This window comes from Narcine bancroftii, chromosome 1 (genome assembly GCF_036971445.1).
Source record: "Narcine bancroftii isolate sNarBan1 chromosome 1, sNarBan1.hap1, whole genome shotgun sequence".
NCBI classification, from domain to species: Eukaryota; Metazoa; Chordata; class Chondrichthyes; order Torpediniformes; family Narcinidae; genus Narcine; species Narcine bancroftii.
Window position 1 is genome coordinate 466,570,236 of NC_091469.1, and position 26,512 is coordinate 466,596,747.

General features: G+C 38.8%; 1 protein-coding gene across 2 annotated transcripts in view; it reads right to left on the minus strand.

Moving 5' to 3' along the window:
- Positions 1-1,717: 1,717 nt before the first annotated feature.
- gtpbp4 (GTP binding protein 4) overlaps positions 1,718-26,512 on the minus strand; it is a 51,875-nt gene continuing 27,080 nt past the window's right edge. For both annotated transcript variants that reach the window (XM_069914698.1, XM_069914699.1), the window contains exons 7-17: positions 18,739-18,930; positions 17,506-17,571; positions 16,548-16,637; positions 15,824-15,934; positions 14,600-14,674; positions 14,468-14,519; positions 13,597-13,697; positions 12,499-12,699; positions 11,547-11,612; positions 7,753-7,896; positions 1,718-2,370 (exon numbers count right to left, since the gene is read on the minus strand). In XM_069914698.1, coding sequence (XP_069770799.1) covers positions 2,218-2,370; positions 7,753-7,896; positions 11,547-11,612; positions 12,499-12,699; positions 13,597-13,697; positions 14,468-14,519; positions 14,600-14,674; positions 15,824-15,934; positions 16,548-16,637; positions 17,506-17,571; positions 18,739-18,930 — 1,251 coding nt within the window. In that variant the 3' untranslated portion in view covers positions 1,718-2,217. The remainder of the gene's footprint in view (positions 2,371-7,752; positions 7,897-11,546; positions 11,613-12,498; positions 12,700-13,596; positions 13,698-14,467; positions 14,520-14,599; positions 14,675-15,823; positions 15,935-16,547; positions 16,638-17,505; positions 17,572-18,738; positions 18,931-26,512) is intronic.

Here is a 26,512-nt window from a genome sequence, read left to right on the forward strand (position 1 = left end):
CCGATGTCAAACTTACAGGCCTATAATTGCTAGGCTTACCCCTCGAACCCTTTTTAAACAAAGGAACCACATGTGCCAATCCTCTGGCACCGTGACCCTCTCTAATTATTTTTGAAAAATCACTGTCAGAGTCCCCGCTATTTCTTCCCCGACTTCCCTCAAGATCCTGGGGAAAATCCCATCAGGACCTGGAGACTTATTCACCTTTATATGCTTCAAAAGCTCCAATTCCCCCTCATTCCTGATCCCTACATTTTTCATAATCATCCCTTTTGCTTCTCTTATCCTAAACAATTCCATATCCTTTTCTCTAGTGAATACTGAAGAGAAGAACTCGTTCAATATCTCCCCCATCTCATTTGGCTCTGCACAGTTGTCTGCTCTGATTCTCTAAGAGACCAATTTTATCCTTCACCCTCCTTTTGCAACTTACATATTTGTAAAAACCCTTTGGATTTATTTTCACCGTTTGCTATAGGGTAAACCTCGTACCTTCTTTTCGCTTTCCTAATTTCTTTCTTGAGATTCTTTTCACAATCCATGTATTTTTCCAATCGTCTTGTTTATATTTTGTTTCTTATATTTAATGTACACCTCCCCTTTTTATTCGAACCAAATTTCTAATATCCCTTGAAAACCACGGCTCTCGAACCTTTGGCTCCACCTTTTATCCTAACAGGAGCATAAAGATTCTGTACCCTCAAAATCTCACCTTCAAAAGATCTCCAATCCTTCCCATAAAACAAATCAGCCCAATCCACTCCTTGCAAATCCTTCTTCATTTCTTCAAAACTGGCTTTTCCCCACTCAATCTTTGGTCCAGACATATTCCTATCCACATTTAGATGAAAACTAATGGTACCATGATCACTGGATCCAAAGTGCTCCCCAACAAACACCTCAGTCACCTGCCCTATCTCATTCTTCAACAGTAGATCCAACACTGCCCCTTCTCTAGTCAGTACTTCAACATACTGCTGCAAAAAACTATCCTGCACATATTTTACAAATTCTTATCCATCCAGCCCTTTCACAGAATGTGTTTCCCAATAAATATTAGGAAAATTAAAATCCCCCTCTAAAACAACCCTACAAATATTTGCAATTTCCTTACAAATTTGCTCCTCTATTTCTTACTCCCCACTAGGTGGTCTATAATACACCCCTACAAATGCAACTTCTCCTTTCCCATTTCTCAATTCCAGCCACTCCGCCTCCCTTGACGAGCCTTCCAATCCATCTTGCCTAAGCACCACTGTAACATTTTCCCTGACAAGCCATGCTACACCACCCATGCTTGCATTTCAGAGATTTCACACATCTCTGTTTGTCCCTATCTTTACAGTCAACTGTTATTTCTTTCCATCATCTCCCCTCCATTTCTGTGCTGATCATTTTCCTTCTCTATCACCTGTCTATCCACCCCCAAACTTTGTCTACAAGCCTTCTCGGTTTGCAGTCTAACCCTCTTCTTGCTTGTTCCCCTTCATTTGGTTTCCTTCCCCCAATCATTCTACTTTAAAGCCTCCTGAGTAGCCCCTAGCAAATGTCCCTGCCAGGATCCTGGGAGTATTCATGTGTGCATGAATGTAAGTGAGAGAGAGAAAAAAATGGGGACAATTAAATAAAAATTAATCATCTTTCCAAAGCCAAAAGCAGCAAAAACCAAAATAGGACTAAAAATTGTATTGAAATAAATAAAAAAATGTAACCCGAGGACATTTCAAAGCTATTTTTTAATGGTTAAAGAAACCCACTTTTGAAGATCAGGTCCATTTTCTCAATGCAAGACATTTTGTTACAGTTAGTGACACAAGAATTCAGTCAGGTTTACAAATGTTAAACAATTAGATGCAGCAGGAAATCAAAATTCCATCAAAAGTAATCACTTGATACTACTTAGCATACTTCAAAGTATAATTTTGCCATCTCTCCTCAAATTACATTTTATTTTCCACACACATTTGCTGTCCTAATGTTCCTTTTACCCATTGTGCATCGTCAGGATACGCACATCATCTAATGAAAACAAACTCTTCAGAATTTCACTCACACTCCATACATCAAATCATAAAAAGGCAATAGTTACGCTCTAATGAGGATTCTGATTTAAAAGCCTCTTAATGATGTTATGTTCTATCCTGTTATTTGAGAAGCTCCTATTTTGAATAATTATAACTGAATATAATAGTCCTAAGTTCTAGAGCACATTGCTTTTTATCTATGGTTTGTTTTTCCCATTTTCCGTTTTCCAATGAAAAGATGCCTTGGTTTAAGACCAAATACATGCCGGTCGGCTTCTCCTTTCTTGCCCAAACGATTCATAACCTGCTGGGATTTCTTCATTATCTTCCTAATCTTCATCCGCATCTATGCAAGCAATAAAGACATTCAAGTCAAAGGGGGGCACACTACTGGGATAAACAACATTGCTGAAGCCATAGATGTTGAAACTATAGAGGATTTTCAATCAACTGACCACGGTGGGTTTTAATCCACAAAGCATTTGTGGTTTAAAATTATCAAATTTAATCCCAATTCACAACAGTATTTTGAATTTTCAGCTGATGAGAGTATTTAAATTTGAGGAAAGTGCAAAATTTCATGTTCAGGGTGCATTTCTGGTGAAAGGAAGGAAAATACAGCTCTTGCTGTTCAGAATCCAATGGTTATGTGCAGGGCTCAATTTACCAGTTGTGAGACCCATCTTAAATATCCAAAGATTGAATTCAAATAACACCATGGCAGCTATTGAATTTAAACAATTAATCAGCTAGAATTTTTTAAAAAAACATTGGGAATCAAATTCAAAATATGGGACGTCATTTACCACCAAAATTAGTAGATATTTCTGTACTTAAAGGGTGATGAATTTTTGGAATTGATAAATTCCTGGATGTTAGAAAAATCAAAGGATTTGGGAAATAGGATGAGAAAATTGACTTGAAATAAATCATCCATGAAGTTATGAAATAAAATTATGAAAGGCATAAATAAGATAGGGGTAGGTAAGTTGTTTCCATTGGTGGGGGTAGACTATAACTAGGTGATATAGCCTCAGGATTTCGGGTAATTAATGGCGATGAGGAGGAATTGTTTTTCCCAGAGGGTGGTGAATCTATGGAATTCGCTGCCAATTAAAGCAGTGGAGGTGACCTCAATAAATATATTTAAGACAAGATTGTAAATGAAGAGGAATATAAGATTAATTTGTTTGCAGATGATGTATTAATATATTTAACAAATCCTCAACAACCGTTACAACATCTGCAAAACTATTTGGTACAATAAGAAGAAATGTCTGGTTATAAGGTTAATTGGGATGAGTGAAATATTACCAAACACGGAGGAAGATTATACTGCTTGTACACAGATTACACAGTTTAGATGGCTAAGAAAATTAAATATTATGGAGTAATGGTTGATGCGGATTATCAACATTTGTATAAGTTGAACTATGTTCCTTTATTAACAAAGATTAAAGCTGATTTAATTAAATGGAAAGATCTTCCCTTGACATTAATGGGACGTGTGAATTGTGTTAAAATTAATATTTTTCCTGTATTCAATATCTTTTTCAATCAATTTTTTTTTTTAAAGAGTTAAATGTGGCAATAAGAATATTTTTATGGAAAGGTAAATTGGCTAGAGTATCGTTGCAAAAATTGATGTGGAAATATGCATTAGGGGATTACAATTGCCTCATTTTCAGAATTATGAAGCCACCCATGTAAAATTTATTAATAGGATGTTTGATGTTAATCAAACTCCAAGCTGGGCTAAAGTGGAATTATCACAAATTTCTGACTCTATTATACATCAATTTATATTTAGATGGACTCCTCATCTTTTGCAATATTATAACATCCCAGTACTATGACATTTAAGTGCTATTTGGAAAAAGAAATTTGGCAATAGGAGATAAGGTTTAATTACAAATTCCAATTTAACAGAATAAATTAATATCCTTTTCAATAAATAATCAGAATTTAAAGATTTGGCAGTTGAAAAGTGTTAGCGGATTGTTTTGAAGAGGGGATTTTTCTTTCTTTTGATAGGATTTGGGAGAAATTTGAGGTACCATTAAACTCTTTGTTTGCATATTACCAAGTACGTGCTTTAGTAGTGAAAAATTTCAGGCGGGAATTGAAGATGCCCAAGTTTACTAAATTTGAAAATTTAATTGTAAATGGGACAAAAAAAGGGATTTATTTCAGAAATGTATTCTTTGTTGCAAGAAAAAATGGCTAAAGCAGATTTAGATAATAGACAATAGACAATAGGAGCTGGAGTAGGCCCTTCGGCCTGTCGAGTCAGCACCGCCATTTTACAGATCATGGCTGATCACTACCATCAGTACCCCTTTCCAGTCTTATCCCCATAACCCTTAACTCCTTTGCCCACTAGAGTCTTATCTAACTCTCTTTTGAACATAATCAGCGAATCTCCCTCTACCACCCTCTGTGGCAGAGCATTCCACAGATTCACACTTCTCTGGGTAAAAAAATGTTTTCTCATCTCCGTCCTAAAAGGCCTACCCTGTATTCTTAAACTATGCCCTCTAGTCCTCGTCTCCCCCATCATTGGGAACAAGTAATCAGACTTCACCTTGTCTATCCCCCTGATGATTTTGTATACCTCAATCATGTCCCCCCTCATCCTTCTAAACTCCATCAGATACAAGTCCAGTTTTTCTAGCCTTTCAGCATATGTTAACCCCTGGAACTAACCTTGTAAATCTGCGCTGCACACCCTCTATAGCTAGTATGTCCTTCCTCAAAATTGGAGACCAGAACTGGACGCAATACTTCAGGTGGGGATTAAATGGGAGGAAGGTTTATCCCAAGAAGAATGGACTACTATGTGTGAAGATAGTGACTAAATTGATTAATGTGTGATATAATTTGGTGAATTATAATTTTCTACATCAGTTGTATTTAATGCCGGAAAATTTAAAAAGATATGGATTTAGTAATTTGGATTTATGCTTTCTTTGTGGGATTCAAATTGGTACTTTTTTTCATTCCATCTGGTTATGTGATAAAGTTAAGACTTTTTGGATAAAAATTAAAGAGTTTTTGGAGGATTTATTTGAGACTACTTTAATGCTAGATCCACTGCTTTTTTTAATGGGGTATATTACAACTTTAACAATGGATAAATCTCAAATTGAGTTTATTCGGTTAGCATTAGTACTGGCTAGGAAATGTATTGCGATTATGTGGAAAAATTATGTGGATCTGAATTGAAAGTTTGTATTTGTTTGGAAAAGATAACATATAATTATTCTTTTAAGATGTGGTCTCCAAATCTTAAATATATGGGTTTGGAAGTTTAATAGTAATTTTTTTTGGTGTTCTGTGTCTTTTTTTAAAAATGTAAAGGTTTGCCACATTCCGCAGCAATGAATAATTAACTGATAAGTTTTTTTTTCCTCCCTCGATAGAGGGAGTTTTTGGGGGGAGATTAGGGGGAGGGGTCGGGGTAGATAGTTTTTTTTTCTTTTGGGGGGGTTGGTTTGTTTTATTATGTATTTATATATATATATATATATATATATATATATTCATCAATAAAGTTTTTAAAAAAAGACAAGGGTGGATAGATTTTAACATAGTAGGGGAATTAAGGGATATGGGGAAAAGGCAGTGGAGATATACTTATGTAATGGAGGATTTAGACCAGCTTATGCAAGAAGGGATGCAATTGCATCAGAAGACATAATCTAGATTCCACCATGGGGCCCAGGGATGCAGTTGAATAGAAAGACATAACCTAAATTTACACTATGGGGCCCAGAGATGCATATGAATCAGTAGACATTATCCAACTTCCACCATGAGGCCCAGAGATGCAGTTGTCTTTTGTTGGTCGCAGACATTCAGGAGACCTTGAAGATAATTAAATCATTTGTTCAAAGAGATAAGATCTGAAGTGGGCAACCTTTGGGTAATGTGGGCCATGGTCCCACTGCTGAAGTTTGAGACTCTCCAAGAGGTGGCAACATCTCTCAGCAAGAAGAAGAACTTCAAGATTCCAAACCAACGTCCCAGTCCGGGGAGGTGGAGAAGCTGCCACCGGTGCCCAGACAACCCACTGCAAGTGTGCAGTCGTCGCCTCACTTTGGCAGTTGGGACCAGTCCAGGCATTGATAAATATAATTGGGAAGGGCTTGCATATTGTAGTGTGAATTCAGCTTTAGATTTAGTAATAAAGCCTTGTATAAACTGAACTGCTCTCGGTGTGTGTGTGTGTGTGTGTGTGTCTATTTTCTTTTGGTAGCTCAAACACTGTGACCAATCTAAAATGAACAAAATGAATATATATATATATATTCATCAATAAAGTTTTTTTTAAAAAGACACGGTTGGATTGATTTTAACATAGATGGGGAATTAAGGGATATGGGGAAAAGGCAGTGGAGATGTACTTATCAGTAGATCAGCCATGATCTCACTGAATTGTGGAGCAGGCTTGATGGGCTGGATGGCCAACTCCTGCTCCTATTTCTTATGCTGTTATGTTCTAAGTTGGTGCATGGTGGAGGGAGTAGGCTGAATAAGATTAGCCGCCTATTCCTGATTCAGAGAATTAAAGGCCACAAAGCTGATGCTGAAGTAAAAAACAAAGTGCAATACATCTCCATACCATCAAGGCCAATGTAGCAACAAGAAAATGAACGAAACTATGTATTGATTGCATTGGCAGTGGCCAGGAAGTGCATAGTGGTTCCCTGGAATTCCAACTCCTGCCTAAGCATTACTCACTGGAACACAGAAACACAAAACTGTGTTCCCCTCGAGAAAATTACTTACTTAAGAAAAAAGTATAACACTTTTTTGGAAAATTTGGCAAACCTATTTAAATTCCATAGGAGCACGATTATAGTGTGGACCATCACGCCTTCCTCATCTATCGGGGGGGGGGGGGGGGGGTCCCATCCCATCCAAGAAAAATCAAGAGAAGAAAACAGCCTGAGCATGGGACAAACCATAAAACCCTGTTTTATGTCTTGTATACCTTTGTTGTAGTGTGTTGAATGTTATGTGTAACTGTGGTTCTTCTTCTTTGGCTTGGCTTCACGGACGAAGATTTATGGAGGGGGTAAATGTCCACGTCAGCTGCAGGCTCGTTTGTGGCTGACAAGTCCGATGCGGGACAGGCAGACACGGTTGCAGGGGAAAATTTGTTGGTTGGGGTTGGGTTTTTCCTCCTTTGTCTTTTGTCAGTGAGGTGGGCTCTGTGATGTAACTGTGGTTAGTTAAGTGTTAAATGTGGGGGTTGGGGAGGGAGGGAGATGACAAGATCTTGAACTCTGCAGAAAACTTTGTACCTGTATAGAATTGGTAATTGTAAATTGTAGAATGTAGGCAAGTCATTGACAAAAGCCTATTTCCTGAAACAAGGGTGGAGATTGTTTGAGCAATTATCACATAGTCCTCGCATGAAAGCACCCGAGATTTACAAAAAGAGACAAACTCGAATCTTCAGGAAACAAAATTCTCAATCTCTTCAGTAAACACTAAAGGGACACAAACCTGGAAATCACAGCAATCAAATTCCATCCTTAAAATTAGTCACCCCTGCCTTATTTCTCAAGTACACTCCCTAAATGATCAGTTTCCACCACCCTTTCTCTTGCAGAACAATAGTAGCTAATTTTCAGCTCTTTTCTGCAGAATTGGGATGAACCACCAAACATTTTGCTTCTCTACACTCTACTGCCAGTCTGGATATTGAATTGGGACAAACCTTTTCATCGCGCACACCAGAAACATCACGGGGAGTACGAGAACTGCTTCGACTGCGCGCTTTCGATGTAGGTGGTTGAGATTCTTCCCGTTTACGCTTCCTGGTGACACTTCTGGACCGTCGAGTTTGCAGTGCGTAGTGTGTCTAAATAGTGTGTGAACAAAAATTATTTCAATCCACGCTTAACTACAGAAGCTTTCCAACACTCAAAATCATAATACATTAATGTCTTCATTACATGTGCAATGAAGGTTCCCACCCTGGATGAGACATATAAGGCAATCGAACAACTGAAAAGTGGCAAAGCAGCAGGTATGGATGGAATCCCCCCAGAAGTCTGGAAGGCTGGCGGCAAAACTCTGCATGCCAAACTGCATGAGTTTTTCAAGCTTTGTTGGGACCAAGGTAAACTGCCTCAGGATCTTCGTGATGCCACCATCATCACCCTGTACAAAAACAAAGGCGAGAAATCAGACTGCTCAAACTACAGGGGAATCACGTTGCTCTCCATTGCAGGCAAAATCTTCGCTAGGATTCTACTAAATAGAATAATACCTAGTGTCGCTGAGAATATTCTCCCAGAATCACAGTGCGGCTTTCGCGCAAACAGAGGAACCACTGACATGGTCTTTGCCCTCAGACAGCTCCAAGAAAAGTGCAGAGAACAAAACAAAGGACTCTACATCACCTTTGTTGACCTCACCAAAGCCTTCGACACCGTGAGCAGGAAAGGGCTTTGGCAAATACTAGAGCGCATCGGATGTCCCCCAAAGTTCCTCAACATGATTATCCAACTGCACGAAAACCAACAAGGTCGGGTCAGATACAGCAATGAGCTCTCTGAACCCTTCTCCATTAACAATGGCGTGAAGCAAGGCTGTGTTCTCGCACCAACCCTCTTTTCAATCTTCTTCAGCATGATGCTGAACCAAGCCATGAAAGACCCCAACAATGAAGACGCTGTTTACATCCGATACCGCACGGATGGCAGTCTCTTCAATCTGAGGCGCCTGCAAGCTCACACCAAGACACAAGAGAAACTTGTCCGTGAACTACTCTTTGCAGATGATGCCGCTTTAGTTGCCCATTCAGAGCCAGCTCTTCAGCGCTTGACGTCCTGCTTTGCGGAAACTGCCAAAATGTTTGGCCTGGAAGTCAGACAGAAGAAAACTGAGGTCCTCCATCAGCCAGCTCCCCACCATGACTACCAGCCCCCCCACATCTCCATCGGGCACACAAAACTCAAAACGGTCAACCAGTTTACCTATCTCGGCTGCACCATTTCATCAGATGCAAGGATCGACAATGAGATAGACAACAGACTCGCCAAGGCAAATAGCGCCTTTGGAAGACTACACAAAAGAGTCTGGAAAAACAACCAACTGAAAAACCTCACAAAGATAAGCGTATACAGAGCCGTTGTCATACCCACACTCCTGTTCGGCTCCGAATCATGGGTCCTCTACCGGCACCACCTACGGCTCCTAGAACGCTTCCACCAGCGTTGTCTCCGCTCCATCCTCAACATCCATTGGAGCGCTCACACCCCTAACGTCGAGGTACTCGAGATGGCAGAGGTCGACAGCATCGAGTCCACGCTGCTGAAGATCCAGCTGCGCTGGATGGGTCACGTCTCCAGAATGGAGGACCATCGCCTTCCCAAGATCGTATTATATGGCGAGCTCTCCACTGGCCACCGTGACAGAGGTGCACCAAAGAAAAGGTACAAGGACTGCCTAAAGAAATCTCTTGGTGCCTGCCACATTGACCACCGCCAGTGGGCTGATAACGCCTCAAACCGTGCATCTTGGCGCCTCACAGTTTGGCGGGCAGCAGCCTCCTTTGAAGAAGACCGCAGAGCCCACCTCACTGACAAAAGGCAAAGGAGGAAAAACCCAACACCCAACCCCAGCCAACCAATTTTCCCTTGCAACCGCTGCAATCGTGTCTGCCTGTCCCGCATCGGACTGGTCAGCCACAAACGAGCCTGCAGCTCACGTGGACTTTTTTACCCCCTCCATAAATCTTCGTCCGCGAAGCCAAGCCAAAGAAGACATGTGCAAAAAATAAATTTAAGCAACTTTCTTCTGTACACACAAAAATATTAAACAATCCCAAAGGAAACTAATTACAAACTGCCATTACTTTCAAGGAATAGCATAGCTTGTGACCTTCAAGACACTATTTCAAATCAGGATATACTTTGTTTTCTTTCAATGCCTGCAATGCATTTACTGGAGCAAAAGAAGTAATAATCCTGCAGTTACAGCCAAATAATAGCTTTTGCTGCCCCAAGCAAAAGCTTTTAGTCGCATCAGCTTTGCATTGTTTAGCCTTCACTTATCTTGGGTGTCAAATTGTCTCAATGCAATGCTTTAAGAGAAGCCATTATACATGGGAAACACAGCATATACCACATTTTGTAAACTCAAAAATCACATTTGACAGATTTTTAAATATATGCCGTAAATTCAGATGCAAGGACTCCCCAAGTTGTGGATTACCTGATTTACTGCAAAGTATCTTTTAAAGTAATGCAAATTCCCCCATACACATTTAAAGCATTTATCAGTAAATGATAAAGTAATAACAGTAATATTTCACAGTATTCATTAACGACTGGATACAGTATATATTCCTTTACCTTAGGGCAATTATTCAAGGAAATTAAAGAATAAGAATGCAAGAGTACATAGATAAGATACAGGCTACAATAGGAATGAGACATTTTTGACAGGTATCAGGAGCTACCCATGTAATTACGTCAAATGCAAATATTAGACATACTGTATGCCACAGACAGTTTGTTGATCAAGGAGATGTCAATTCCACAAGGTCTTCCTAATCAAAACTGAAAATCAACAAAATTATCTTTGTAATCAAGTGCACTGCAATGGTCAGGTGAGAAACTGGAATAGGGAAGGAAATAAAAAGGCTTCTTCACTTTTCTTATGGCTTTCATGTGAAGGATCACCACGGAGTATTTGCATACAGACCTCAATGTAGCAGCGACTTTGTTCCTATACAAATAGTGGCTTGGAGGCTAAATTAGGTGTTTGTATCTACATCGAGTCTTCAATTATTTCCAATACACATTCAGTTGTATTTAAATCCTTCATTTTTTTTTTAAAACACAAAACTTGTAACTATCTTCTTTAATGTTCTATGAAGTCTTTAAGTAATGCTTTACGTGGTTGATTCTTAATAACAAAATATTTGTATAAAGGATAATGTGGCTTAACAATCTTTAACGATGTTCAATGTGGTTAAACAATGCTTTAACTTTCTTTAACGCTGGTTTCACCCATTTTTAAATGTTATTTAAACATGGTTCAACAATCTTCAATGTTGCTTAAACGGTCAACAGAAATTGTCGATGCCTAACTCACCCTCCCCTGATCTCCAACTGACAATTCGCACAGGGGAACCTAGATTTAAATTCCCACCCGCAGTGCTCCTTTGTGCATGCACTGGTCTCGGTTCCAATGGTTCACTGCCGAGGCCGGGCCAACCACGCATGCGCCGCCATGCTCCTCCGGCACCGCAAATTGTGCCAACTTTCACACATGCACCTACCGGCACCCACGTACAGAGTAACCAACATAGGCACGCACAGCCTACTAACCCCCGGGGCGCTGCTGTCACCCACGGAAATCAATGAGACACCACCCAACAACAGTTAAGGAGCATGCCTTACGCTCTTACACTCACAAATACAAAGAAATAGATCAACAGTGGCTTTGGCCACAGAACCATTATTTTGTAAATGAACTGTTCATTAAAATCAACTTTACTTCATCTTTGTTGGCCATGTCCAAACCAAGGGATCCCATTTCCTTTTCCAAAGTTTTTCGTTCAACCTGCAAAATATTTATAAAGAACAAAAACTCAAAATGACAATGAAAAATTAAAATGATTCTCTATCGTCAATATATACAAAATATATAAACAAAAAAAAGTTTTGCTCGAAAATGATGGAAACTGTGCTATTTAATGATCGAGTCACAGATTTGACTTTCCTGTCCTCTTATGCCTTTTCCAGAGTAGCTCCCTCTGCACGGATTGGGTGAGGAGTTAGGAAACAGGAATTGTGTTCAATCATAACAAAATCATGCAGATGTTAAACTGGAAAGGACAAACCAGATACAAATGGTAGACAAGCCATGCACCAAAACCGCAATAAGCACTGGGAGATAGAAATATTATTGGAGAAAGATTGGGGGGGGGGGGGGGGGGGAAATAAAAAGTCACTCTAATTCTAAATATTAATTTGAGAAAAAAAAATTCCACCTGTCAAACTCAGAGGTGGAATATTTTGGCCAATAATTATCACGCTATTTAAAACAAATTCCACGAGGCACAAGTCCGGTTATTAGAATGGAACTGGAAAACAAGCACTGGGAATTCACATGACTTCAATTACAGTGAGGATTGCAACAGTGCACTTTGTGGAGCACAAGGTATCTGTTGCCAAGCCCGATTGTTGCATGCAACTGTGCCTATTTAGAAACCAGGAGTTACTGCCAATTCACTCTAGAATGGCACCACTTGCCTTACTAATGGTAATACAGCAAGGAAAACTCTGTACGAGGATCCCACTAGAACTGTGAGCTCAAACATTACTTCGCAGTAGAAAAACAAGAGTGACCACCAGCATCCTGGGAAGTTTATGAACTGCAGTAATGAAGTATTATTTGAAGAGGGGGGGGGGGGTGGTGAAAATCACAAAGGCATCTAGGTACTTGCCTTTTTCGCTGTTCTTGGCATTTTGGGACCTTTGGTGATTTGTTTTTCTCGACTTAACAATATTAGCATCTTTTTCTTCTCTCGGATCCGAGCAGCCAACTGTCGAATGTCTCGCATTTCTTCATCCTCACTCTCAGAATCTGAATCATATTCTCCTGCCAGTTGTTTCAATTCTTCTTCTTTTTCCAGGTTTTCAAGTTTCTGAAAATGTTTTTACACTATTATTTTAAAATCTCAAGTATTAGAGGCTGGTACAAGGTTTAAAAAACATACACAGAAATAAATTTTCAATATTGAAGGTCTCTTGTTACAAATTGATTACTGTTTATTACCACATATACAAAAATTGCTGGAGAAACACAGCAGGTACACTGAAGCAACGGGTAACTAATGTTTCGGGCCCGAGGACTTTGTCAAGGCAAAATAAAAATATGGGGAGAGGAGAGAGGAAGGGGTAGGAGCAAAGGTGATCAAGGAAGAGATCATGGCTGGATATAGGGTGGGTAAGATGTAATGGGGGAGGGGTTAGCTCTCTGAATAGAGGGAAGGGGGAATGATGTAGGAAAGGAGACTGGAATAGGGAAAGAGACTCAGGGCAATGATGAAAGCATGACAGTAATGCAGTTTAGTTGGAGAGGGCCTTGACAGAATATTAGGTGGTGTTCCTCCAAGTTGCGGGGTAGCCTCAGTTTGGCAGTGGACAATGTATGGTATCAAACTGATTTTGACAAAACAAACAATAGACTTGTAGAATACCATTCTGTGTAAATTCTGAGTGATGGCACTGAGGGCGCAGAAGAGCAATAAAATCTGAAGTTTATAAAAAAATCTTTCATGGGATTAAAATCAGAATCTATTCTAAATCATTAAATGCCCAACGACTTAGACTTCCATCAAATCAGCAGCAGACCAGGTAAAGCTGTGACAAGAGACATTTCTGAAACAATCCAATAGCTTCATTATCACCATAAATAATTTTAGTTCCTTTCATTACCAATTTCTTACAGAACAACAATGCTGGAAATTTTAAATGGCTTACAAAATGATCTTGACAGAATACTAAATTAATTAAAATCAAACACCAAAATGTAAACTCACCTTCATAATTTCAGGGTCAATGTAATCTGCGACATTATGACCTTCCCATATTTCAGGGATCAGATCATACTTCTCATTCTCGTTCATCAAATCCCAGTGTTCTAAATGAAAAAAACAAGCTATCTTGGTGCATCAGTAATTGTTTAACTGCCTCTAATTAAAAGACAAGCCAAAGTTCAATTTCTATTTACTTAAGGTACACTGCTTGATTGCAAAGTAAACTTAGCCATGGTTGCTGGAACCTTCTGGAAATAATTTTTTTCTCAAACCAGCTTCCCTTTGAGGTGACAAACAATCACAGTCAAAGTTTTGCATCCAGTTTTCAAACAGGTACCAGGCTTGTGGAATTGTTTCCAAAAACAGGTGGAAGTTTGTCTATAAAAAATACAAGCCTCAGCATCACAGGACAAGAGTATTTATGGTGCCAATTTAATGGATTAGAAGATGGACACTCGAAATGTTTCATCCAGCAGTTCCACAAAAAAGGAGTTTGTTGCCAAGGTCACAAATTGGATGCTTTTTTGTTGTAAATACCTGGGCATATTACATCCAAGATGCAAATGTTGTTTTTACACTGTTGCTCAGTTTTAAATCTTTTAAAATGTAGACATCCTGCACAGAAACAGGCCAATGAGACCATGTCCCCCAAATAACCTAAAACCCCTATATATTTTGAACAGTAGGAGGAAACTGAAGCTCCCATGGAGACGTAGGGAGAACATTAACTGCAACACTAACTGTGCTGCCCTGTCATCTTTTGATATAAATTTTTAAATCAGAATAACGTCCATTAAATTGTGTACACTTCATTGTTAAATCATGATTTTGACATGCTACAAATAATCAGAAATTATTCCATAAAAATTCTTACTATGAAGGTCCAGAACATAATCATCGCCCATCTCCAACTCCAAGTCCCGTTCCTGTCAGAAGAGAAGGCCTCACATGAAAATGTAATTGCAGAAACTTGAATTAACTGTTTACAACACAAAATCATACCAACCAATTTACGTTTTGGCACATCCACCTCCATCTTTCTGCGTGTGGTAGCTCCTTCAGGTATCCAGGGTGGTCTCTCCTGGAACAGTACAAGACAAAATGTAATCTTCTCCATTACCAGTTCAACACAAGATATTAAAAAAAACACAATTTACATATTAGCTTGGAAAAGTGGTGCTTTGTGTAAGAGAGCTTCTGAATACACTAATTTCCAGTATTTTAACAATATAACAACAAAGGTTAAATAGCTCCTGGTTCAACCCCTCGTCTGTAATAATTCAATCTGGGTGAACCCTTCAATTGATCACGGTACCCAAAAAAAATAGGCATGAGAGAAACCCCTCGTCTGTAATAATTCAATCTGGGTGACCCCTTCAATTGATCACGGTACCCAAAAAAAATAGGCATGAGAGAAACCCCTCGTCTGTAATAATTCAATCTGGGTGAATCCTTCAATTGATCACGGTACCCAAAAAAAATAGGCATGAGAGAAAATAAAACAGGGAAACTTCCTACTGTTCCTATTCAGATTCCTACTGGAAATGTGTCAACTCCAAATGAATCCAAGATGATGACTTCTACACTCAAACAGTTCGTTTTCAGATCTCAGTTCAACTGAGCAAATGATGCTAAGGATAATATTTGAGAGATGGAAAATTATTTTCATTAGAAAAACTGAACAGGACCAGGAACTTCTATCCATGATGTCTGCACTGACCATGATGTCAATCTAAACCAATCCCAACTGCTCAATGTCCAACCTTTTCATGTGCTTGCTGAAATACTTGTTAAGCGGTACTATTATATCTGTTTCTACAACTTGCCTGTCAGCATGGACGAGGAATGTATCATTCACTGTGTATCAACTTGCCTGTCAGCATGGTCTAGGAATCTATCATTCACTGTGCATCAACTTGCCTGTCAGCATGGTCTAGGAATCTATCATTCACTGTTTATTAACTTGCCTCACACTTCTCTCTCTCATCTTAAAGCTATTCTCAAGAGTATTGAACTTCGTTACAAATAAAGTTAAAAATATATTAATTCCAAAAATTAAACAAGAATATAATGAACTCAGTTACAGAGTGGAGGGAATATGAAATTATAACTAAAATCATCAAGCCATAAAAATTCAAGGATACATTTTAAAGATGTATTATAGAGTTGTAGCTCAACACAAAATTAACATGCCTGTATTAAAGAGACTGGAAAAAGTGTTTTAACTCACCTTATGATCTCTCTTTGATGGAACAGCAAGATGGAGTCGGTTCAGTATATCATTTACCTTTTTACCTTTCATCTTGGAATCAACACGATAAGCAAGAAGTCTATCGCAAGCCTGGCAAAGAATTTGTAAACTCATATCAATAAATTAATAATAGTATTTTCAAGGCAAAATACGTCCAAATAATATAAATCACAAATGCCAACATGGCCACATATTAACCATTTAGACAACTGTAAATTCATCTGGTGGGGTGAGGGGTTGTGATGAAGACCAAAAATTTTTTTTTGGGGTAACTGGGTGTTTGATGATGAGCACAGAAACCCCAGCCCACGTGCATGCTGTGTGTAACTTTAATTCTGTGCAGTTGGAGATTGTTTTTTCCAATTTTGAAAGTTTAAAAAAATTGTGAGAAACTTTGAAAACTTATTGCTTCCTTATGCCCCTTTAAAAGTCAACAAATACAAGCGGAGTTACATTACTATTCTTTTTAACTGAACCTAGTCAACTGACAGCACAGAAACAGGTCCTTTGGTTTAACTTGACCATACCAACAAAGTTCTCAACCAAAGCAAGTTCTGAGTAGACATAAGATTATAATACAATGAAGTTTAAAAAAAAACCCAAGTATTCAATTGCAAATGAATGGAAATCTCCTTTTCATTGTAAATTAACAGTTAGTTTTATAAATCGAATGACATGGAAAGGTTGTCTCAAAAGTACTCACCTCAGTTTTAACTTTAATGATACCTTCCTCTGTCAAAGTGCTTGTCTCTGTTACAGTGATTCCTTCTGCCATTAAATCTGCAAAGACTTTCTGCAATGATTAAATGAAGAGAGAATTACAAATGCAGTACATAATATTGCTGAGAGAACAAAGCAGTCGGCCCCTTCAGCAGTGCTGAATCCAAATAAAAAGGTGAGAGTGACAGGTGGGGGAGGGAAAGCAAGGTCGATGTTCATGCTGTCTGGTTCAAGGCTGATGAGGCAGAATACAAGGTGTTGTTTCTCCAATTTACGAATGGCTTCAACTTGACAGACATGTCGGTGTGGCAATGGGGTGTGGAATTAAAAATGATTGGCCACTGGTAGTTCCTTACTGTTGCAGGGATAAAACAAGGGTGCTCAATGAAACTATTCCTTAATCTGTGTCCACCCTCCCTGATGTAGAGAGGGCCTCATTAGGAGCACCGGATGCAGCAAATTACCCCTACAGATTCACAGGTGTTGCTTCACTCTGAAGGACTGTTTTGGGCCCCGAATGATGATGAGGGAGAAAGTGCAAGGGAAGGGCGATTGGTGGGAAGGGATGAGCAAGCAGAGAAGGAGAGATGCCAAAGAAAAGCGGAGAGGGGAGGGGAAGAATATATCTGGTGGTGGGATCCCACTGTAGGTGGTGGAAATTGTGGTCAATATATAGGATGTGGGGGCTGGTAGGGTGATAGGTGTGGGTGAGAAGAACCCTGTATTTGTTATGTCTATGGAGGGGGTGGGGAGAAGGGGCCAGGGCACCAATATCTTCTCAACTCTGTCTTGAAGAAATGGATGGTGTCATGTAGCATTTAGTTAAAAATAAAATTAAATATAAATATGGATGACAGCTTAATAAATGGCAAGAGATCAGACAAGCCATTTGGCACAATGCTTGGCTTTAATTCTGAGATATGACACTTAAAACTACTAACCTTATGTTCTTCAGAAAGTTCATCTATCCTCTTTATGTCCGATTTGTTTGCAATAATAATAAGAGGCTGAAATACAATGAATGACATTTAACCTGCCAATTTTCCTGCTCACAGAGAGAATGATTGCAATATCACGTGTATAAAAACATCAAAACAAATGGCAATTTGGTTCCCCACAGTCACTATGGTCTCGACAACAATTAAAAAGGCACATCCTTGCCAATATAATTTCTTCATGAGCCATCGGAATAAAGCTGCTCATAATTTCCACATTCCATTAATTATTCCCTTGTTATTAAAACAAAGGAATATTTGATCAAACAAATGGTATCCCAACAACACAGAAACACCAAAATTCATGTCTACACTGTCTGAGGAAGGGTCCATGATACAGTGTTGGATAGTTTCTCTTTCCACAGATGTCACTTAAATGGCTGAATAGATGACCCATCCGAATTTACCTTACAACAGCACCTGGCCAGTAGCCTTCTATACCACGGCAAACTCAAGTGCTCATATCAGAACAGAACCATGAACTGGAATTGTTGATAGCACTTCTATGCATCCAATGGATTAGCACCGGGAGCAAAGGCCACAGGAATACTCCTGTTGGGCATACAAGGCCCACAAGAAAAGTGAAGCAGGCAGGTGTTAACCAAATAGAGGTGCTTTCTCACCTTTTCCAGTTCTAATGCTGCCCCTGACACAACATATATAAATTTTCTCTCCCACCCATTAATGCTGATTAAAGTACTTTACATTTCCAATATGTGCTTTTCTGCCAGAAAAATCTCGCCTCTTCATGTCCCAAATGCTTTACCTGCTCATTGGTTTGAAGTGTGGTCCCTGTAATCACAAGATACCCAGCAGCCAATTTATCAAACAACAATGAAATAGAAGAGCAGATTATCTGATTTCATGATACTGGTTGCAAAATATTTATTACAATTTGAGATGAATCCCTTCGCTTTCTTGCATATTGTTGGGAAGTTTTACGATCAAATTACTGAAGTTAGACTTTGTACATTTCCATTCTTTGTGTGTGTGTACCTCTTAAATCAATGAAATGAATCCAAAAATGGAGTGTTCTCAAATTTCAGCAAAAGATATCCAATTTTTAGTGAACAGAGGACAGAAATTCCATCCTATTAAAAAATCATCAACGGCTTCTGTGTATGCCATTGCAATTAAAATTTTCAACTAAACGCCACACATTCCAAATGAAAGTTTTACCTTATTGGCAAAGAGAGGTCTAATGTTTTTGAAGAGATCCAGCTGTGCTTCCACAGTGTGGCCACACTGTTCAGACACATCCATCACGTACAGAACAGCGGCACGGAGATGAGCTAGCGCAGTGATTGCTTGCATCTCAATGGTATTGCGCTCTTCCAATGGATGGTCCAAGATACCTGGAGTATCAACCACCTGAAACAGGATTATCGGAGGTGATTCAAATTCCCCAACGTGGACTGGAAATGCCAAGGTGTTCGGGAGTTGGAGTTGGAGGGAGTGAACTTCATTAACTGTATCCAGCTGAATTTTCCACAGCAATATGTGGAAAGGTCTACTCGGAAAAGAGCAATATTGTAACAATCTTCCAGTGGCCACCCATTTCAATTCCCCATCCCATTTCCTTGCTGACACGCCTGTCCATGGTCTCATGCACTCACTGCCAGACTGAAACCATTGCAAATAAAAGGAACCACACCTCATCTTTCATCTGAGCACCCTCCAATCAGATGGCATCAACAACATCTCTGGTTTCTGTTAAACACCCCAACACCCACCTTCCCCCTCCCCCAACATCTTCATCCCCATCTCCTTTCCTCTAGCTCTATCTCTATCTTCCCTTTACTCTCTGTCTCCTTTCACAGAGACAAAATAAATGGTCACCTTTCCTCATATATAATTAACAGCTTTTGGCTGTCAGGTCTGGTCTCCTCCCACTCTCATTCTTCACCCTTAATCTCTAGTCTTTAATTAAGATGCTTGCTCAGTCTTGAAATGTCAATGATGTATTTTTACCTCTTTTGGACTCTGTGAGACTGGCTGAGGTCCTCCAGCATTTCTGTGTGTTTTTACTACAATCCTAGCATCTGTAGACTTCACTCCAGGGGAAATATTGGACCTTATATTGGGGAATGAAGCTGTTTAGGTAACTGGGCTATCAGCAGGGGAACTCTTTGGGACCAAGTGACCACAATTCTTAAGACAATTCTCGAAAATGATAGCATTGGACTTCAAGTTAAAACCCTGAATTGTGGCAATGCCAATTTCAACATGATTAGACAGGAACTTGCAATAGTTGCCTCAGCAGAAGAAGAATGACTGAAAATGCAAGTTTTTAAAGGAGTAATAAGTCCAGAATCAACTTGCTCCAAAAGTGTACAGGCAGGAATTCAAGATAAAGAAATGCTGATTAGCAACAGATATAGAGTAACAGATCAGAAAGAAAAAGGAAGCATATATCAGAATCAAGAAGACAGGTTCAAAGGAATCTCAAGAGGGATAGGAGGAGGAACAAGGGACAATCCAGAAAAATTTTATAATTACATCAGGACCAAACAGGTCACAAAGCACAGGTCCTCTATTCTTTTGGATGATAAACAAGAGTGGGAGGTGGGTAACTAAAGGTAGCCTCAGGTATGTATGCATTAATAGTGAAGATTCTTGGGCCATATCAAAGTGGGTAAATTTCAGGTTCCTGACCAGGTGCCTCACTGAACATTGTGAGAAGGAAGGAAGGAAATTGTTGGGGGCTTGACAAGCATTTTTAACACATTGCTGAGGATGGAAGTTCCAGATGGCAAACATGGTGTTGTTATTTAGAAAGAGCTGGAAGGATAAAACTGTGAGTCTCACGTCAGTGGTAGGGAAACTTCTTGAGATGATTCTGAGAGATGGAATCTACCAATATTTGGATGCCAAGGGAAAATCAAGGAGAGCCAGCATGGATTTGTGCATGATAAACAGTGTCTGAAACTTGATAGAAGTTTTTGAAGAGTTGGCAAAAAGGGTAGACAAGGGCATGGTAGTTCATGTTTTTGATGCTAGGAAAGCCTTTGATATGGTCTCACGTGATAGGTTGGTATAGAAGGTTAGGACACACAGGAGAACCACTATCCAACTTGTGATGGATATTTGGGAATGTTTTTGGGAGATAAATTGGTAAAATTAGAGTAGATTACATACACACACTTTAAAACAGATCTTATTTGAAATATTGAAGAATTCAGTTTCAGTGATTTTACAGAAACTATGGAGAATGCCATGCACATTTCACAAGTTGGTGCTAATTGAAATGATGTCACTAAATGAATGGACTATTGTCTTAGAAGCACAGCCAGAGCCAGATTGTCTGTTTTGGACCTTTTTACAAGGCTTTTGACCTTTTCGCAAAGTGCTCACGCAGAGGTCATTGAGAAGTTATTGTTTACCTAAAACAACAGATGGAGCAGAAAACTAACTCCTATTGTTTGCTGGAGAAGGTCGGGGGTTTTGCAAGTGAGAGAGAGAGGACGTGATGCTGGCAGTTTTGACTCAGATAGAGAGAAACAGACGGACAGAAGAGAGTCTATGTGTGACACAGAAAGCTGTAACAAGCCAGGAAAACCTTGTTGAACTGAAACTGAAAGCTCCAGAGTGGCGGATGGCTGGAAGTGCTATCTGTCTGATGTTTCTCTTGGAATAAGTGGGACAGAAAGGAACTCTGTGATAGCTTGAAAGAAAGAAGTTATCATCTGGAGCACCCTGATGGGGCAAGTTTCATCAGCAAGACATTGAGGTGACTAATGCTGGTACTTCAGTTGTGAAAATCCTGGAACACATCTCTTTCTGAAAACCTACAAGAACCTTCCTGAGCGGTAACCATTTACCTTTCGAGCATCAAAGCCTTGTGAACTTTATACATGTTAAATTCTGTGCACAGTATAAGAATTGCCTGCAACCAGAGAACTTGGAAGAATAGAAGGGGGTTAAGTTGGGTTAGTTAATAGTGATAAGTTAGATTCTGTTTTTATGTTTAAAGATAATTTTTTTAAAACTTATGTTTAAGTAACTGTTTTTCATGGTGAATATCGATTGCTGCTAGGTTTTGGGGTCCTTTGTGCTCATAATAAATTGGATTAAAAACTGGCTCAGTGACACAAATCAGAGTGTGGTGGTAGAGTGCATTTTTCCCCCAGATTGAAGGACCATGACCAGAGGAGTGTCTCAGGTTCAGTCCAATGAACTTTGATTTTTGTAATGTACATAAATGATTTGGAGAAGCATGATTGTGAGAAAGTGACCAAGTTTGATGAAAACATGAAAATATGTTCTACAGTGAACATTGCCTGGGTTTGCAACAGGATCCAAGATCAGATATGGAACTAGGCCAAGAAAAGGTTGGTGCATTTCAACTTGGTGTTGTAATTGGGTAAATTGAACCAGGGCAGGATTCATGTTGTTAATGGTAGTGCCCAAAAGAGCATCATGGAAGAGTGACCTTGGGCTGCAAATATCAATTCCTTTAGAGATAGCAGCACAGATGGACAGAGTGGTGAAGAGAGAACATGGTATGCTTTGTCAGGGCATTAAATACAAATATTGTAATAACATGCAGAAGTTGTATAGGGCATTATATAGTTCAAAAGGATGCAGAAGAATTTTGCACAATTGCTCCCAGGATTAGGGAAGTTCAGTTATTGTGAGAAACTGGAACAATCTGTTTTCTTTTGAGAGTAGGAGGGTGAGAGGCATGTTGCGGCCACATACTCCTGTGGGCCTTGTGTAGGGCTGGTCGCTGCATCAGTTGCGATGCTCGAGAAATATTACATGTATGCACGTGTTAGGGGGGGGGGGGGGGGGGGGGAACAGTGTAGTGATTAACGTGGATGTGCGGGGGAAGGAGGAGAGAAAGGAGTGTTGCGGGCATCTGTAGGTTTGTCATGAATCGCAAAGGTAGGGGATGTGGTGTGAGAGGTTGCTGGGAAGAGGAAGGTTGGTGAAGAGCAAATTTAAAATTTCAACACTGGTTTTTGGTGAAGTCCATCGAGTGTCCTTTTACTAGTTTGTGCAGCATGTATTCACAGCAGCTCCTACAGAGGATCTTGTTGAGGTTCACAGGATCATAAGGGACGCAGACCCCACCTCACTGACAAAAGACAAAGGAGGAAAAACCCAACATCCAGCCCCAACCAACCAATTTTCCCTTGCAACCGCTGCAACCGTGTCTGCCTGTCCCGCATTGGACTCGTCAGCCACCAACGAGCCTGCAGCTGACGTGGACATTACCCCTCCATAAATCTTCGTCCGCGAAGCCAAGCCAAAGAAGAAGGGAAATAGAAAAACTGAAAGGTGACAGACTCCGAAAAAAGGCAAGTGGGGTGAATTCAGAAGAGATGATGTCAGAGATTGATTCTTTACAATTTATTTGCTGGTGACCTTGTTTAGTGGGAGGGGTAAGATTAGTATGGGGTTTTTCTTTTCTTATTTTTTTTTAAACTACTAGAAGAGAATTTTCTATTTAGAAAATCACAATGTGCATCTCAATATTAGAAGATTAGATGAAATTCTCAATAGGATTTTTCACGTTTTGAAAATTATACAAGACAATGTATAATTGGTATGTAACTCATAATCTGTATTGCATCAGATAAAAGCTATATAAATTAATATATAAACAATATACATGTTATATTTCTCTCTATCAAATTAATAAAAATATTTTAAAAAGAGATTGCAAGGGGTCAGTTCTTCACCCAGAGGGTGGTGGGCATGTGGAACAACCTGCAAGATAAAGTGAGAGAGGCAGGTACATTAGTTTCCTTTAAGAAACACCTGGATAGTTACGTGGATGGGAGGGAATTGAAGGGCTGAATGAGGGCAAGATGACGAAAGGAGAGTGTATTGTTCTGCATGGAAAAGCTGGGCCTGTAGGCCTATTTCTGTACTGCAAGACCTCATTTCTAAAATCACATAAATAATTCTGGTGAATCCGAATGTATACTTCCATTTAGTCTAAACAGCTACTTGTTTCTACGTACTGCCCCTTAATCCATACGACCACTGAACCAATAAAACTGAACTTCAATTCTGGTAAGCAATCCGACACTATGCGAATTACCTTTTGCAAGTTCACAGACGACATAAATTTCAGAAGTTCTCAATTATTTCAAATCTTTGGCTGAACATAACAATCTTTGAAAACCTTCCCCCCCCCCACTCATTTACTGATTTAAATACCCAACAGTTCAATTAATGTGTCATGACTTGATAAGAATTGATCAAACTCTCCAATTAATTTTCTCTCAGATGGTCTTCAAATGGGAGGCCAAAATAATTCTCCTCAACCCTTTTCCCTTAATAAAGGTGGGTCAAACCTTCCAAACAATTTCAAATTCTACATCTAATATTTCATCCCAAGTCAAACAATTGGATGACTTTCTACATTAAACAATACCCATAAGTACCTCTCTTAGATCCACGTACAACATACTCAGCTCCTCTACTACTTGACAACTGAGATTAGGCTTTTGATAATTTACTTGACCTACATTTTGGGCCATTTTTTTTAAACTATTATTATCTTTAGAGAAGATGAGTTTCCTTTTATGTTGATCTATGGACCCATTGAATTCATATTTTCAGACCTTTTAAATACTATTTTTTTATTATCTGTGTTATCTTTTTTAAATCTTGGATTATTAGTTATCAGGGAGGTTGGTTATGATGGCCACCCTTTCTAAAATGCATTCACTTTTTATCCAATCATGTCTGAAAAAGTCCCTCCACTCATTTACTGATTTAAATATCTAGCAATTCTTTTTCTTTAAATATATTTTATTTAATATAAAACCACTTAGCAAACATATTATATTTCAAACTTAATCCAAATACATGTGGTATTTTATAGAAAAAGAAAGTAAAGAAAAACCTCCTATAAATCTGCCCACCCCCAACCCCCTACAAACTAAAAGAGAAAGTAGAAAGGGACAAGAAAACCACACAGGAGTACTTAATTTTCCGATACTTTTAAACATAAATATTTATAGAGACCTATAAGAGAAAGGGAATGTTGAGATTCATTTAAATTTTAATACCAACAGTTTGTAAATATGGACTCCATATTTCACAAAATGTATGATATTTATCTGTTAAATTATAAGTGAATTTCTCAAGTGGGAAACAACTCCAAATTTCTACATGCCATCTATCCATTCCCAAATCAGTATCTGACTTCCAAGTTATAGCATTACATTTTCTAGCTATCGTCAAGACAATTTTAACAAATTTTAGTTGATACATATTCAGTTTTAATTTAGGTTTAATTCCTCTAACATCTCCCAGTGAAAATAACATTGGATCCTGTGGGAATTTTACTCCATTTATTCATTCTAATAAATTACCCAAATCAAGCCTAAAAGATTTAATTGTGGAAGACTGCCAGGTCGAATGCTTCTTGTCCACATCTAAAACATAAATTTGAATACATTTCTTATTATGTAACTGTTGTCATGTCAAGTATAACTGATGAATAAAATTAGATTGAACTAACTGATATCTCACATTTATTGCACTTTTCATACTCTCTCTACATATCTGAATGTTCATCTATTTATTTAAATCTATCTCCCATTTATGTCTCCGTTTTATGAACTCTCTTTTCGACCCCTCTTTTGCAATAATTTATGCATCTCTGTCTCCAATGGTAATACTAAAGCTTAACCAAATTCACAAAAATCTCTTAATTTGCTAACAAAATTTTAGATTTTCCAATATCTTAAACTTTTCCTTCATTCTACTAAAAGTAATAAATTTCCCAGCTTCAAAAGTCTTTAATTTTTTTAATACCATAATTTTGCCAAATATTTTAAAAATTATTTTCCACAGAAAATGGGATGTCTATTTTGAAATAATGGTGTTTTTCTAGACATTAAACCTCTTCCTCCAATCTCTTTATCAATTTTATTCCAAAGTTCAATTAAATGTTTCAGCATGGGTGTTTCTCTATTTGCTGTTAATAATCTTGCATTAGATTTATAAATAAAATGTTGTGGATCTGTTTTTCCTATTTTATTAAGTTCTATATTTATCCATACTGGAACATTATTTAACTCAAACATTACATTAATAAATCTTAACTGTGCCGTGTGATGGGTATATTTTAAATAATATATAAATTTTTTTTTTTAAGTGATAGATTGTGGGGGGGGGGGTTTAGTGTAGGTCACCACCAGACACTTCACAAAACAGATCTCATTTAAAATGCAAGTTTTGCAAAGTGAGACATTGAGGCACCAGTGATTTTCAAAAACTTTGAAGAATGCCTATGGAGACTCACAAGTAGGTGTTAATTGGGCTGATGCTGTGGAGTAAATGTACTTCTGTTTTGAAAGCAACAGATGAACAGGCTCAGAAGATTGGGTCTGGAGCTCATGTGGTTTTGGGAGGGGGGGGGAGAGAGTGAGACGACCAATCAAGTTTTCTCTAAGAGAGAGAATTCAGTTGGAGTTCTGCAGTGGCTTTTTGAGGCTATAGCATGACCAGCTGGCAACCTTGTTGGAAGACCCCATTTTGAAGACTGGTTGCGAGCTCAGAGTTCAGCCTGGTGAAAACCCTTGTGGTCCTTACAAGAGGAAATGGCTGGCTCGAGTGTTTCTCCTGAAATAAGAGAAACAAGAGGAACTCTGTGGTGACCAGGAAGAAGAGGTTATCATTTGGAAAACTTTGATGGGTCAACTTTTTTCGGCAAGATGGAAGTAAATCAGTTTGTGTGTGTCCAAAAAGCAATTAATTTCTCTCTCTGAGACCAACAAGGACCTTCCTAAGTGGTAACCAACTACCTTTAAACACCAGAGCTTGGTGAAAATTCATAAAGGTTAAATTCTGTGCTCAGTATAAAAATTGCCTGATACCGGTGAACTTGGAGTGAGAAGTGAGATTGAACTGTGAATCAAATAACTTTACTAAACATATACACATTACATACACATGAGCTTAGAATTAGAAGGGGGTTATGTTAGGT